Source organism: Cibotium barometz, chromosome 8 (assembly GCF_041138505.1).
Source record: "Cibotium barometz isolate CiBa-2024 chromosome 8, ASM4113850v1, whole genome shotgun sequence".
Taxonomy (NCBI): domain Eukaryota; kingdom Viridiplantae; phylum Streptophyta; class Polypodiopsida; order Cyatheales; family Cibotiaceae; genus Cibotium; species Cibotium barometz.
The window spans coordinates 38551702-38568332 of record NC_141053.1 but is presented as its reverse complement, the minus strand read 5'-3'; the positions used below and the strand labels follow the sequence as shown (position 1 = coordinate 38568332).

At 43.3% G+C, this 16631-nt stretch overlaps 1 protein-coding gene across 2 annotated transcripts in view; it reads left to right on the top strand.

Annotated features, from left to right (window-relative positions):
* Nucleotides 1-7925: 7925 nt before the first annotated feature.
* The window catches only part of LOC147636229 (selenoprotein O), a 78799-nt gene continuing 70093 nt past the window's right edge, over nucleotides 7926-16631 (top strand). Inside the window, exon 1 of one of the 2 annotated variants that reach the window (XM_086801661.1) lies at nucleotides 7926-8632. In XM_086801661.1, the coding sequence (XP_086657787.1) occupies nucleotides 8204-8632 (429 nt within the window). In that variant the 5' untranslated portion in view covers nucleotides 7926-8203. The remainder of the gene's footprint in view (nucleotides 8633-16631) is intronic. The other variant, XR_015266504.1, reaches the window with a different exon arrangement.

Below are 16631 nucleotides of genomic sequence, written 5' to 3'. Positions count from 1 at the left end.
GGGTTGGCTATATTGTTGGCAAGAGGGTGGTGGCTTTGGTGAGTGTGGCGGAGGGCTACAAGGGGGTAAGAGGTGGCAAGGGGGTTCACTAGAGCAAGGGAGGGTGAGAGAGGTGGTGAGGGGGTTTTCTATTGCTTGCAAGGGAGTGGTGAGGAGCCGTAAGGGGATTGCTGTTTCTTCGAGAGACGGAGGTGGGGTGGTTTTTGAGAGACGGAGGTGGGGTGGGGCGGAAAGTGCCAGCACCGACAATGCAAGGAGACAAAGGATGCCAACAAAGCTAGCCAGAGGGGAGTAGAAGATAAAGAGCGCTTACTCGACAATATGCGCGCGCTACGTGGCCGTGGTAAGACAGCGCAGTAGTACGACAAGGCGGGAAGTCCATGTAATGCCGCGCTGAGAAGGAGATTGGGGAGGCGTTGGTTGCCCTTCCTCCCTCCCTCCCCTTCAAAATTAAAAATAATAACCCCAAAATTGAAATGATGGCGTTTTCACATCCTTCTCTCCTAAAGAAATCGAGATTTTTTTATCTTGAAAATAGGTAGGGAAAATCTTGATACAACTTAGGTTCATCTTCCACCAAGTAGCATATTCTGCTAGGAAGCCTTTCCACTGAATTAGATGTTCCCTACTAATGACTCTATTTTTTAGAGTCCTTTCTCTAGAGCTAAGGATTGTGTCTAGTTGAATCTCCAAAGTGCTTTGGGAAGGCATAACAATTTTCTCATCATCTAGGATATGGCCAGGACTAGATACATAGGCTTTCAAAAGGCTTACATGGGATACATTATGGACTTTTAGATGAGGGGTACCAATAGTTCATAGGCTTGGTCATTGACTCTTTTGGTGATGACATAAGGTCCACAGTAGCGAAGGCTAAGCTTTTTATGCTTCCCTAAAGATATAGAGTTTCTTTTTAGACGTATCCTCAGGAATACCATATCTCCTTCTTTGAATAATCGTTGAGTTCTTCTAGAATTAGCATAATGCTTTTGTCTTTCCCGGGTAGCCTTGATCTCCTTTCGAACAGCTTTTATTTGTTGATCCATGTTATCCAGCATTTGTTTAGAGGTTCTACTCTATTCATTGGATCATACCAATTTAATGGTATTACACAATCTTGACCATATAAAGCCTTGAAAAAGGGGGCATACATATACTCCTCTGTGATAGGCTGAGTTATAGGCAAATTCTACCAATCACACATAATGAAGCCATAGCTTTGACTCGCGATAAGCCATGAGTATGTCTTCAATGACTTGATTTACCCTTTTAGTCTAACCATCTATTTCTGGATGATAGGCTATGTTGAAGTTTAATGGAGTTCCAATCCCTTGAAAAAGAGCGATCCAAAACCAAGAGGTAAACTTTGTATCCTTGTCACACTGGAAATCCTTTTTGGCAAGCCATGCAGTTTGAATATCTCTTTTCATGAATATTCTTGTAATGTTCATTGCCTTGAAGATATTTTTTACATGAATTAATGGGCTACTTTCGTTAGCCTATCCACCACCACCATGATAGAGTCATAACCCCCCTCGCACAAAAGAAAGACTTGTGACAAAATCCATACCAATACATTTCCACTTCATTTGAGGAATTTCTCGAGGGTACAACTTGCTTGGCATCTTTACTATTTTAGTCTTGTTTCTTTGACAAGCTAAGCATTGTGTGACATACTTGAGTACATCCTTCTTCAATCTTGGCCACCAAAAGAAACTCCTTTGTAGAACATTCACGTATCCTGGATATCCGGCAGATGGTGCATCATGAGCTTCACATAGGATTTGATCTTTTAGCTCCTTAATGTTTAGTATGCACACCCTTAGTTGATTCAGAATAAGCATCCATCACTAGGAGTATAATCTTTGATTATCCTTACTCTCTTTCTCAGAGTGAGTTGTTTGTGCCATGAGTTGTAAAATATACCCAAAGTACTCATCTAAGGCTACTTTATCCTTCATTTCCATAAACAAAGGGTTACCTAGCATAGAGATTGCAGCCATAAAGGACTTCCTACTCAATGCATCTATAACTACATTATCTTTGCCCTATTTGTATTAGATTTCAAAGTCAAATTCTGATAAGATCTCTATCCAACACCTTTGTCTAATGTTGAGATCTGACTAGGTAAAAATCCACTTTAAGCTCTTATTATTTGTAGTAAGCATGAACCTTCTGCTTAGTAGGTAGTGTCACAATAACTTAAGAGCATGAATAACAACCAAAAGTTCTAGATCATGATTGAGTAACATAGTTTCTGTCATAATCTTTGAGTTTCCTTGAAGTGTAAGCTAGTGGTTTCCCTTCTTGTGTGAGTACTCCACAAATAACCAATCTTTGAGTTTCCTTAAAGTGTAAGCTACTTCACTTCTTGTGTGAGAAATCCACCAATAACCAATCCACTAGCATCAGTGACTACTTCAAAATCTACATCAAAATTTGGCAGTTGAAGGATGGGTGCAGTTGTGAGAGCCACCTTGAGTTTATCAAAACGTTGTTGATGGTACTTAGTCCAAACTTCTTTTTAAGTAGCCTGGTTAAAGGTGTGGCTATCTTTGCATAATCTTGAATAAAGATACGGTACCACCGTGTGATTTTGAGAAATCCTCGAATCTTCTTGATGTGATGGTTGAGGCCATTCCACTATATCTTGTACCTTTGCTGGGTCTACTGAAATTCCATCCTTGGAGACAATGAATTCCAAATATTCAATTTTATCTGCAAAGAAGGTACACTTGCTGTTTTTAGTAAATAGTTGGTTCTCCCTTAGGATTTTTAGAACTTCTCTAACTTGGACTTCGTGCTCTTTCTCATCCTTAGAGTAGATCAGAATATCATTAAAGAATACCAAGACATGATTGTTAAGCTGCTTCCTGAATATATCTTGCATGAGCATGTTGAATGTTGTTGGGGCATTAGTCAACCCAAATGGCATCACAGTGTATTCATAATGTCCATATCTAGAGTTGAATGTTGTCTTTGGGATATCTTCTTCCTTGACCCTAATCTGATAGTATCTAGACTTCAAATCAATCTTTGTAAGGACTTGGACTCTGTGAAGTCGATCTAGAAGTTCATCAATCCTAGGGATTGGATACTTATTCTTCACAGGTGAGTTGATTTAGGGCCCCTATAGTCAATGCATAACTGTAAGGTTCCATCCTTCTTCTTCTAAAATAGGACAGGGGCTCCCCAAGGTGATACACTCCACCTGATGAATCCTTACTCTAACATCAATCGGAGTTGTTTCTTGAGTTCTATAGATTCTGGAACCGACATTTTATATGCCCTTTTTGCCACAGGTTGTGCTCCATGAATAAGCTCAATCTCATGGTCAATTTCCCTTTCTAGAAGCATCTGGGTAAGTTCCTCTGGGAAGAGATCATTGTAGTCGTGTAGTAGCCAATCAGGTTCACTCACTATAGCATCTTTCTCTACCTTGTTGAGTTTTGCTACAAACACCCTTTGATTCTTCCAAAGACACTTTAGTAACTTACTACCCTTTACTAGCTGTAAGTTGGGTCTACCAGTCCTACTTGAAGCCACTACTTCGTTTTTGGCATGAGATTTGTTCTCTCTCATAGTGGATGGTGGCTTTTTTTGCTTTTAGCTAATCCATTCTAAGAATACTATCATAAATACCCAAGGGCATCGTGTGGAAGTAGCAATTGGTTGGTTTGCCAAGATCAAACTCTAGATCCCCTATGGTATGTTGGGAAATCACTTCCTTGCCAACACTAGCTAGCTTGATGACCATTTTCCTGGTGGATGGTTTTTTATTAAGACCTAATTGTCTGATGCACTTTGGTGAAAGAAATGAAAGAGTACTTCTAGAATCAATTAGCAATTTAAAATGTTTACCATGATGAGATGCTGGTGTCTAGATCACTGTTGAAAATTATCGATTTTCACCTTGGTGCTCTATTGCAGCATGAACCCGGGCTCTAGCCTCCTCTTTATCTTCAAGGGTTGATTCTTTAGCTTGGATCATAGCAACTCTTCCTCTTCCACAACCTCATGATCCATGATATCCACCTCTGGGGCCTTAAAACTCCGTTTCTTACTTGACTGGGTTGTTGAATGGAAGCAGTTCTTCCTTTACAATTAGTTTGTGGGTTCTTGGGAAAGTTTGGATGAGGTAATTCTGAAAGGTTAAGAGCCTTGGGTGGATGAGGGCATTCAGCATGGTGATGACTTGGTTGATGGAAATTATAGCATACTCCACTTCGCCATGCTAGGTCATTTTGTAGGGTTTTCGAGCGGGGCAAGAGTGGTTGTATGAATTTTGAGCACTGAGATCGGTCGATTGAAGGGTGATCCAGAGGGTCACCCTGAATTGGATGATTCAAGGTAAGGTCTCTTCCTATAGTTGTTGCTATTTTTATCCTTTTAGTTCTTCTTCTAAAGGTTTAGCTCGAAAAACTACATCTTGAAGGGGGTTGGTCGGCCGCATGGATTTTAGCCAATGTTTGAGGGGAGGGTTTAAGCCTTGCACAAATCGGCTCTATTGGATTGAGTCAAGGTCATAGTTGGAGCATACTAGAGTTTAACAATCTAGGAGTAGTTAGCATTCACTGATGAGTTCTTTTGGGTTAGGCTATAGAACTCATTCATCTTTAGGGTTTCAAAGTCTAAGGGCAAGTACCTTTCCTTGATAGCTCCCTTGATTTGTTCCCAGGTGAGAGTGCTTTCTTAGACATCTTTTTCTCAACACCACTCCTTCCACCATAGCTTAGCATCCCCAATTAGTTAAAAACAGGCCAACATAGATTAGTTGGCTTCGTTAGTACCGACAAGAGAGAAATAGTCGGTCATGGGCTCTGCATCTTTAGCCACAAGAAGGAAAAGATGTGGCTAAAGATGCAGAGGCATAAATAAATTCCACCTAAGAAGGAAGAGGGTTGCATCTGCTTAAGTAGGAATTTCCTTTCATCTTTATCATCTTGTTGGTGGTGTGAAAAGAGAGAACACGCTTTAATGCCAAAATTAAGGAAAAATCAAACAGGTGAAAAAGATAATATTCACTTTTTATAGCTTTTACTAGGTGAAAGGGCTAGAATTGTTTTTTTCAGGTGTGTTTGATGGTATCATTTTTTGCTTTTTCCCCAGTGAAAGGGTTGCAAGTGTTTTTCTTAATGTTCATCTTGTAATTGATGGTCTCATTTGTGTCTTTTGCCTACATCTCAATTCCAAGGTCAAAGAAACCTTACCCCATGTCTCTATAAATACACCATCAAACATCAAATCAAAGATGGAGTGGAGGCCTAAAGCCATGCCTCCGATGCTACACCCAAATTTTAAGCATGAGTAGAGGGCAGTGGCTTCTTTCTTGACTTGTGTTGACACCACCATCCCATGAGCTAGAAGCATTTGTGGACGTTTCACTAAGCCCATGTACAATGGCCTCCGTCAGCTTGAATTAAAGAAGAGCCACCCGTGGTGCCAAAACTTCAAGAGAGGCGCACACGCACTTGCTTGGCCTCGCACTAAGTGATCTGAAGGTTGTAAAGGATCACCATGGTGGAAAAAGCCTATAATATTATCTTAATAATCAAGGGTAAGTATTTATAAGCACCATAAATGAACCTTGTCCATTGGCACAATGGATTCCTTTAAGTATTTTACTCAATTAAGGGAAAATAGATTACCAAAGACAAGTTGGGATACCTGTGTGTAAGTAAGAATGGACCAAAAAAGTAAGTACACACTAACAAGCACCCCACTTATCCTTGCCTTGGGTGCATCACCTTCTTTGCATATCTTGCATTAGTAAAAAGAAAGCATGTTACCGTAGTCAATGTTAGTTGTGTTAAAGGTCAAAGGTTTCACATCATACATAGTTTGGGGTCAAAATCACCAATTTGGTTGGAATTTGATCACTTGCCAAAATAAGTAGTTTTTATAAATTGTAAGTGGATTTATGGTTGGACACACAAGTGTCGAGGATGCCAAGGGTATTGATTGCATGGTCAAATTTTGGACCAAATTGATGGTGATTGGCGCCATCACACCATGGAGACGGGTGGTTGTCAAGATGCATTGTTGTAGACTTAACCAAAGACGAGTTCCTAATTCCAAGGTCAATTGATGATGATTGAAGCACATGGACACCATCACACCTTGGGAACGGGTGCTCATATGGAGACATGTTAATGTAGACTTAATACAACTACGGTGGATCCCGTATCTACATCAACCAAAAACAAGTTCCTAATAACAAATGAGTGGAGTTGGACTTCATGATGGGAAAGAAGTTGATTTGGCCTTGTCCATGAAATAGAGAATAATGTGTAGCACTAGAAGCCTTATGGTGGTGATCCCACTCCAAGAGTATGTGGCAACAAGCTAGAATGGATTCCTTGTGAATGTACTTCATGTATGTATTAAGAGATTAAGCCTTGTATAAGAAATAGGCCACTTAGGAGCCTTGGGCACGTGGTTTAAGTGTGCGAGCACTTATGGCATGGTATATAAGTCACTTTATCTCATAATGTAATATACTCTCCCATTGTGTAACAGAGTCTTGCTATTGCTAATCCAAGATTTCAAGACTCCCTAAAATGAGAAGGGATAACTCATGCTTGATTAAATTAAATACATTATGCACAGGTTGAAAATTATTCCCTTACATTATATACAGGTTCAAAATTATTCCCTTACATTATTTACATTGTCTTACATTCCTTGTAAGACAATGTATCTAATATTGGCAAACAAAATAACATTGGCCACCTAATCCATGTATCTAATATAAAAACAATTTTGTAAAAAAGATAAATGACTAGAATAGCTTTGGAGCTCATCACCCTCTAACCAACAGTTTCCCCATCGTTCCCATAAGCTTTGAGTTTGATAGATCAACTAATGATAACATGACTAATAAGTACGTGTTCTTGCTTTGTGGACAATGAGCATTTTCTTCATAAAAAATATTTTCGCATCTCATCCCTTCTTAGCAAAAATCCGTGAAAGGATTTTCTTTCAAATTTACTAAAATGTACATTGATGGTTCTAGGCTTTTCTATATTGTTCAAAAGTTACTAGCTTGTTAGATTGTATTACCATGGACTTTCTTTCTCCTATTTACATGGATCATAGAAATTTTATCTCAACTTGCACATGAAATAAGTGTTGCAACCACACATAGAATTTTTATCTCAACTTACACATGAAATAAGCCTTGCAACTCTACATCATGTATGGGTAAGTTGTAAAGACAAAATGGGTGAGTTGATGTTATAATAATTGGATATCCTTGAAAGGAAAGTTTTGAATCTATACTATTTCAATACCTCTCCCCTAGGACCCATACCTCCTTGGTGATACTAGCAAGGGAAAAAAAACATCTTTCACTTTTTCTACATGTTCTTTATGGCCTCCCCCCCCCTCTCTCTATCACTATCTGACCTCAAATTAACTTTTCAACTTTTCATGGTTGTAAGTTTGTGAGTGTGCACGTGTGTGTGGGGGGGGGGAGAGAGAGAGAGAGAGAGAGAGAGAGAGAGAGAGAGAGCTCTATCGCTATCTGACCTCAACTTAACATTTCAACTTTCATGTTTGTAAGTTTGTGAGTGTGTGTGTGTGTGAGAGAGAGAGAGAGAGAGAGAGAGAGAGAGAGAGAGAGAGAGAGAGAGAGAGAGAGAGAGAGAGAACTTGTTCATTATTGCAGAAATGTGTTTGTCCATCACCAATTATTGAGGAAAACATGCTAGTCCTCAGTACTTCCCCTATGTATCTTATAGAACTGAGTGAGACTCTTGAAGTACCTCATCTACCCTAAAATGGTTCCTTCTAAAGTTCTACTTGGTGCAAAATCATTAAGGGTGAAGCTCTAGAAAAGCACCATTCATGTGGCAAAACGTTGTTCCTAAACAAGAGCAATGACTAAACATGCCACCCTTGCCCAACTTATAAACAAATGTGACAAGTGAGAGAGTGTTCTTGCTTTATAGAGGGGGTGTGAGTTCCATCCTCCCCTCCCCTCCCCTCCACCCCATCAGTAAAGGATGAGGTTTAATAAAAAATCCTTTCAATAAAAAAAAGGTGTCAGACAGCCATGGTGTTCTTCTCTCGTTTTACTCTTCCTAAGGTTCTACTTGTGGAAAATTATGGAGTTTTTTACTAGAGGAAGTGGACTTCTTCTTGTGGAAAGCTTTCCAACAACAAAGAAAAAAAAAGGTCCTCGTCTCTAATAAGCGTCATTATGGCCGCCTGCTCTTGCTGGACATCAAGCTCCTCCTCAACACTCTACACCGTCCTGCTTCCCTTACGCCATAGCCAAATCCCATCCCTCATTATTAATAAACCGTCGTTTCGCCATACCCTATTTCCCTCCTGCACAAAACAGCCGTTGTTCCGCCATAGCCGATCTTCTCATCCGTTCTCTCCTCCCCTTGTCAAACCCTACGCCAGGTCTCTGCAGCAGCAGCAACAGCAGAAGATGCGGAGCGAAAACCCTCCTCCTCCTCATCAGCAGCAAGCACAGCTTTGCTCTCAGAGCTCCAATGGCGCCACGGATTCTTCGCCTGCTGGCGCATCATCTTCACGGATCAAGCTTGAAGAGATCAATTGGGACCACTCTTTTGTCCGCGAGCTTCCTGGCGATACTAGGGAAGGTGGTCCTGTGCGCCAGGTTAGGGTCTTTAACCGCCACCGTTGTCATCATCATCATCATCATCTGCCTGCCTGTGTGCTTACTCACATCTAATTGATCTGTAAGCTCATTGTTTATATTGAATTTCTGGTTTTCCATGTTCAGAATCGCTAGTTTTTGGCTAATTGTAGATTGAATAGGGAAGATATGAGCCAAACAGGAGTAAAGCAGATGCTGAGCAGTCACTGGCAGCATGCAAACCCTGCTGTCATGTTTATCCATTAATCCCAATGCTCATGGGCATGATTATCCTCGCTAGCAAGTGTATGGGGGTAGATTTGGACCTAATTTTAAGGCCCTACCGTGCCTGGAACATAGGTCCATGGATGGAACACCTTTTGGGCATAGCTTGGAGGTGAAATATGACTTTTTGATGGAACATAGGCCCATGGATGGAACACCTTCTGGGCATAGTTTGGAGGTGAAATATGACTTTTTGAACATTATTATGTAGGTCAAAATGCTATAACCGACCTGAACACGATTTCCTATATAAAGGAGGTCAAAGGGCATGGAAAGGTAGATATCTTCCCCCCACCCCACCGCCGCATAGAGGCAGCCTGAGGCAGTTCTAGGCACAAAGGCAAGCATATGACTTTTTGAACATTATTATGTAGGTCAAAATGCTATAACCGACTTGAATACGATTTCCTATATAAAGGAGGTCAAAGGGCATGGAAAGGTAGATATCTTCCCCCCATCCCACCGCCGCATAAAGGCAGCCTGAGGCAGTTCTAGGCACAAAGGTTAGCATATGGAGAGCACGACCAAGTTGTGGAAGCAACAAGCTTTTGTATGCACTTAGATTAGCATGCATGAACTGGATCTAGATCCAAGATTATTGTACATATTCATGTTTTGGAATATAAAGTAGATTAGGTCATCTCTCTCTACTGTGTATTGAGCATAAAGAAGAAGCAGTCTTTGCATGTGTTTAAGTCTCTGATTAGATGCTAATCACAATCAAACATGCTTTCGTGAGAGCGTTAGGTTGAAAGTTTGCAATTTTTTTTTCTCTTGTAAGGGCGTGGAAGTCCATTGTGAAGAACCCCATGATCATTGGCGTTTTCACTGAGGTTTGGGGTTTTTTTTTTCCGTCAAGTCTGCGTTTTGCGATTTCTGTACTAGATAGATCTTGTGTGCAAGGGGCGCTCAGCCAAAGGGTGAGAGAGGGCCAAACGGAACAAGTTTAGGGGGGGTTAGAGCAAGCAAGCAAGACGGCCTATTGGTGCTTCAAACGCAGCTAGGCAAAGGTGGAAGAAGGTGCATCAGGGTCCAGTGGTGGGCACTCAAAGGCCGGATCAGAAAGCACAAGGGCAGCCAGATTCAACAAAAACGCAGACCTACAGCAAAATGTAGCATAAGGGTGCCTCCAAGGGGGTTCTACAGGCCAGCCAATTCGTAGATTAGAGGGAGCAGACAGGGCAGTGCTTTATGTCTGAGAATACGCGGCTTCCCTGCCCGAGCCAATTGGCTACAGCCTACACCCACCCTTCCTCCATTGCGCAATGATGAAGGACTCCTTTGGGGCACACGGGGCTAGACTGTTAGTGTGGGTGCATGTAGACTAAAGAAATTTGTAATGGCTGTGCTCTCGATATGCTTTCTCAGTACTGCATTCCTATGACGTTTGAGCTCCATTAAGTACATGTCGAGTGTCACCCATGTGAGTGGACCAAACCCCCTCTCGAAAGAGGCAATGAAATCTCCCCCCTATCTCATAGTAGGTTGAGCAGCTAAGCATATAGTGCGCCTCATCTTTGTCTCGAGATTACATGGTGCTTGAGAGAGAGAGAGAGAGAGAGAGAGAGAGAGAGAGGAAGGGAGCATAATGGAAAGAGATTGCACAACACAATGATGGATGAATTATGATAATACTTCCATCATATACTGTCATTGTTGGGGTTGCGGAGAGCTTGCCTATACACCACCACACATAGCTTGAACCACACATGTGAGAGAGAGCTAGTTGCTAGAAAGTACTCTTATGATAATGATGAGTACAAAAGTACTAGGAGTACAAGATATAGCCTAGGGCAAAGTGCCCAACACACATAAGTATGTTCACACGGGGAAAAAACTTGTGTCCAGTCACAAGGAAAAAGTGCCCGTGAGTAAGCTTTGTTCACACCTGAACTAGCCGGGAGTGGTCATGACCAACAAACCCCCCCTCAAGTGAATGGTATGAACGGAGACAGGGTGTAGCAAACTACCCTGGTAGAGGCTATAAGCTCAAAGCTTTGCGGAAAGCTTCAAACTTTTCCCTTGAAAGAGGCTTTGTAAACCCATTTGCTATATTGGCATGTGTAGACACATGTCACATGCACTCTGCACTCCGTGCATGGTGACAAACTGGCTCATCATCAGCAGTGCAACATTTGTACATTATTAGAACCAGTAGTATGATATTTGTTGTACGCTGTGACCCCATTGTACATCCTCAGTCCAGGATAAGTTAGGTACGAGCTACGTAGGTCATTCCTCAGCCTTAGCGGGTCAGTCAGTCAGTCAAGTCTCTTAACCCACTTGGAGAGAATCATTCATGCATGTAGAGTCAGTAGAAGCCTTAGGGTTTGCATCAGAAAGCACTCTGTATCTTGCATAATATGCATTCAATGCCAAGGGCATCCAACTTGATCCGGCCAAGGTGGTCAAGATTGTTAATTGGGAAGTACCACAGATTGCTTTTTGACATTAGATCCTTTGTGGGTATATGCCAGGCATACTCCACCAACATAGACAAGTTTTCTCACCTCTTGATGGATCTCACCGATCTGCTAAAGGGTGTCAAGACTAGAAGGCAGCGGATTCGAATGACTCTACGGGCGTTGGAGGGATTCAAGAACCTCAAGGTGGCTTTGTTACAAGCGCTTGCCTTGTGGGATGAGCCGTTCTAGGTGATCACTGATGCGAGTAACATCGCAATTGGAGGTGTATTACAACAGAATGACCATCTACTAGTTTACATGTCTCGTAAGTTACTGCCTGTAGAAAAGAATTACTTGGTCTACGATCGAGAACTCCTAGCAGTCATTTAGACCTTGAAACATTGGAAACATTTCCTTTATGGATGTGAATTTGAGGTTCGCACTGACCATTAGGTATTCCGTTGGATTCAGGCAATGCCAAGTGCGCAGTGGAGTGATCGACAACACCGTTGGAGCCAAATCTTCCAGCAATTTGGTGGTATGATTGAGTATCTTCTAGGAAAGGCCAACCTAGTGGAACTGATGCTTTGAGCAAGAAGGGATAAGTGACTTTGATTCAGACCACTAGACTCGATCTTTTTGGTACGGGACTAGATGACATGAAGCACACGTACGCGGATTCCGAGGAATTTGGTACATAGTGGGAACAGACATTTGGATGCCATAGAACCATGCCACTTTTTGATAAGCAATGATTGGCTTTTCTACAAAGGCTGACTTTGGGTCATGAAGTCGTTCAGGGCACCTCTTCTCCATGACGCCATCATTGGTGGTCATTGGGGCTTGAATTTGACTAGAGAGAAGTTAGAAAGGCAATATTATTGGCCAAGAATGAGGTGGGATGTGTTTGCATATGTGCAACAATGTGACATTTGTCAAAAAATGAAAGCTCCTCATGGGAAGGAGATAGGGTTGTTACAGCCTTTATCGATTCTCGAAGGACCTTTCCAAGTTATATCCATGGATTTTGTCATGAATCTACCTCCCAGTCCAGGTAAGCGTAATACTCAGTGCTCGACTATTGTTGATAGATTTACCAAATTTGTTATGTTTATCCCATGCAGGGACAATGTGACCACCGAGGATGTTGCCCATTTGTTCATTTGACATTGATACCCGATTGGCGGGATCCCTAGGACCATAGTGTCAGACCGAGATGCCAAGTTTACCAGTCATTTTTGGAGGGCATTGTTTGATAAGTTAATTGATTTTTTCCAGTGCATTTCATCCATAAACTGATGGCCAGATAGAAATCTACAACCAGTTAGCCTTTGATGTGTTGAAGTGTTATGTCTACGATCAGCAAGGTAAGTGGGAATCGTATTTGATTTTAGTTCAAGCTGTTTTGAATGATTCCTTTTCTTCAGCTATTGGTAGGACTCCATATGAAGTAACGTTTGGAAGACCATTCCAGTCGCTATTGACCAAAGCATTGTCTTCAGTACTTGAAGCGAACAGAATGATGGAGTCTTACCAGGAGATTTTGGAGTTAGTGAAAGATAGGTTGGCTAAAGCGCAGGAGGCCTACACTCGACAAGCCAATAAAGACCAAAGGGATGTGAAGTTCTCAGAAGGAGATTGGTTCCTTTTTTTTTTTTTTTTCCAACTGGACTTTGGATCAAGATCCTCCCATAGTTACCAAATTTCACCGTCCGTAGACAACCACCCGTAGGCGATGCCGCTGAGGAAGTACGAAGGGGAGTATTGAACCCAGGACCTCGTGGTCCTAGGCAAACACCTTCACCACTTCAGCTACTATCACCTCATTGGCTGAAGGAGATTGGGTTTATCATGAAGCAAAGGTTGAAACAGGTGGGCAAGCGATACCCAAATCTAGCTTCGGACCTTTTCCCATCCAAAGAAAGATTAACGAGGTTTCAAGGAAGTTGAAGCTACTTCCGAGATGGACTCTGCATGATGTGTTCCATGCCAATTGGCTAAAACCGTATCCCTTGAGAAGTGAAAGATAAAGAGGAACTAGATATAGTTGACGAAGCTGAAGTGATGGTTCTAGAACAAATCCTTTTGCACCGCTTCAAGCATGGCTCTAGTCGAAGACAAAGACAGTTCCTCACTTGGTTTCAGGACCGAGGGACCTACGAAGTGGTATGGGCTTGACAAAGAGTTCTTTGACGACGACCATCCGACTTTAGTGACAGACTATTTGGAGGCTATGTAGCTTCCGTCAAGTTAAGCAGAAGGGGATGTCAGGTGCATCCCGCACTTGGATGCCACGTAGACATATTTGAACAAGAAGGTGCAGGACCTGGAGTGAAAAATGATCCCATGTGAGCCCAGTTCGGGACTAGTCTGCCAGGATTCCACTCTATGCGTCCGAGGTCAGGTGTGCATTGTCCTGCACTTGAAGCAGTGCCAGGACGTGCTTGGAGTCTCCCTCTAGAATGATGTCAGATGTTCTGTGTATTTGGTTTGCAACTGGATGCACAGCCCATAGGGCTACTCCAAATCAGAGCTTAGAGCTCTTGCACTGGGCATGGGGAAGGTATAGAACCAACTCCAAAGGGCTAGGAGGGCCCCAGGCTGTGCCCACCAGCCTTGGCTTGGGCTGGAAGGGCTGTCGGTGTCACAACCCTGTGTTTTTCTCCGGACAGGATGCAGGTGTGCACAGGGACATGGAGGACAGTGCAAATGGCATCAGATTGAAGTCAAAAAGTAAACCCATGTGTGGGCAACCCCAAGTGTGAAGGGGGCCATGTGATTAAAGTCTTTTCTCATAACCCATGGGGACAAAGGGGTTTGGAGGGGACAAAGGTTTAAAAACCTTTAAAATCTTTATAATGCCTTTTATGGAGGGATCGTGGCCTTTATGCTATTATGGGGGCATATACTCTTTTTAGAGGGAGTCGACCTGCAGCTTCAGTGGTGTGCTTCAGGACTGCAGCAGAGGAGGTTGTGCGCTTTCTCTCTCTGGAAAGAGGCTGTGCTGCAGTACATACAGGGCCGAGTGAATCTCTCTCTCTCTCTCTCTCTCTCTCTCTCTCGCGACTGTCAGCTTGGATTGCACGTGGACTGAACAGAGGGTCGAACATCAGGTTGTCGGGCTGTTTGCAGGTGGCGCACAGAAGCTGAACTGCACGTGGAGGTTCTCCCTTACTTGCTACAAGTTGGGCTGAGTGCTGAAGGGGCACACATGCTTACGGAGGGGCTGGCGGCTGAAAAGACAGGCCACCTGCTGAACAGCACATGGGGCTTTCTTCGCTTGCCAAAGTCAGCTGTATGCTGGGGGCCTCCACACACCTTTGAAAGACTGGTCGGGGAGTTTACTGGCGGCTAGGACTGCAGAGATACACGCAGCAGGGATTGCTTGTGCAGGTCATAGGGCTGGTCCGTAGGAGGATAACACTGCAGAAGACCATGCAGGCCTTTGGCAGCGCATAGGAGACTCCAGTTGGACCGTAGTGTACAGGTCCTTTCACCCATAGGTGGCTGTTGGACAGAGGTGCACAAGTGTGCTGGTCCTCCTTGCAACAGGGTTGTTTTGAGACCCGTTGAGGACTGTTTTGAGACTGTCTATGGGCTGTTTTTGTTTGGCTGCAAATTCAGCTTTGTACTTGGGTTTCCGGCTGCAAGTACAGGTCACTTGAATGTGTTTCTTGGCATGGGAGTGAAGCAAGCTCGCATGGCTGCATGCTCATGGAGCAGATTGTTTTCTTCCTGCTAGAAAGGAACAGAGGGACCTACAGTTATGGGCATCTCTATGTTTCCAGATGTTTCATGAGGGAACAGGTAACTAGATGTATGCCGTTGTTGGCACTGTTGTTGAATGGTGCCATGAATGGTTCTGTATGGAAACAGGACAGAAGTTTCAAAGGGAAACAGGCCTAAGGGTTTCATGTGGAAACAGGTCGTAGGTTTCTCAAGGAAACATGTATTTGGGTTTCTCCAGTAGATAGGTCACATGCAGGCAGAAGGTACAGGAATGGACACATGTTTGGTACAACCTTGCTACTGATTGGGCAGGGGACAAGGAATCCATGACAAAGATGGATAGTACCCTTGGAAGGTAGAGACGGTTGGTACAGGTGTGTCGACGGTATGGTATGCTGTGATGTGATGTGAGTTCTCTTTTGAGAGACAGTTTGGGAGTCTGTGTTGTGATGCAGAAGCACTGGATGTGTCAGGGTGTGATGCTGTTCATAGGGTGAGGCTATGGATGGTTGTGGCAGTCCTGATCATGGGAGAAAGCTTCTGTATGCAGACTCAATGTGTGAGAGTCTTTTGATGTGAACAATGGTTGGACTTGTTTGTGGATGCCGAGTGGATTTGAAGCCATGATGCAGGGTACTTTGCAGGCTTCAAGAGTTCTACTGTGACGGCTGAGTTTCCAGTCTTATTGTAATCAAAGCTCTTATTATCAATTAAAGAAATACCGCAAGGGGCGCCACTGCGTTTTGGGGCCAATCGGTGTCCGTGTGCTGTTTGCAGGAGCACTCTAGCTCCCCTTGTTTGTTTTTCTTTTCTAGGTCCTCAATGGTGTTGAAGTGTTTTATCTGCGAGTGTTTGTTTCACCGCCCGTCAGGCCGGTTTCAAGGTTCCGTTGCTGGGACATCGTCGACTTTCTCAAGGAGGCAAGCCCGTGGTTTCACATCAAAAGCTTCAACATGAGGAAAGTGAAAAGGAAGTGCAGGAGACAGTGCAGGGTTGTGTGTCTTTCCCTATATGAGGTGAAGAGCAAGAGCTGAAGATGAAGCTCAGGAGAAAAGACACCACGGACAAGAAGTAGTCAGCGAGGAGAACAAGAAGCAGTTGAAGTGTTATGGGCAAAACATTCGACAGTTTGTCACCGGTCGTATCTTCATAGAGGCTTCATGGGTTCGGAAGACAGTTTCTTTCTATGTTTAGCAGTGGTGATCTACTATGCTTCATCGAGGACTTGTGCTTACCACTTGGGTGGAGTGCAAGCAGGTTTTGGGTGCCTGAGGATGTATCAGATGAGGCTCAGACGGAAGCGGAGAAACTTGATGAGGTTCTTGTTCTCGAGCAGATACTGGCACATAACGAAAGAAAGGTAGAAGGTAAAGTTTCCCGTCGCTATCTTGTGAAGTTCAAGAACTGTTCACTGATGGATGCGAAGTGGATGGAGGAGGGTGACTTAGCAGATTCACCTCCGGATTTGCAGCTTTATCTTGATGCCTTTGAGTTGGAGTCGACTCTTGTTACGGCTCATTCAGGTTCAGCAGAGCATAGGTCTGGAGCATTGCCTGATGCTCAAGAGGGGGGTAGCACCTCCGCTCCCTTGTTACAGACAG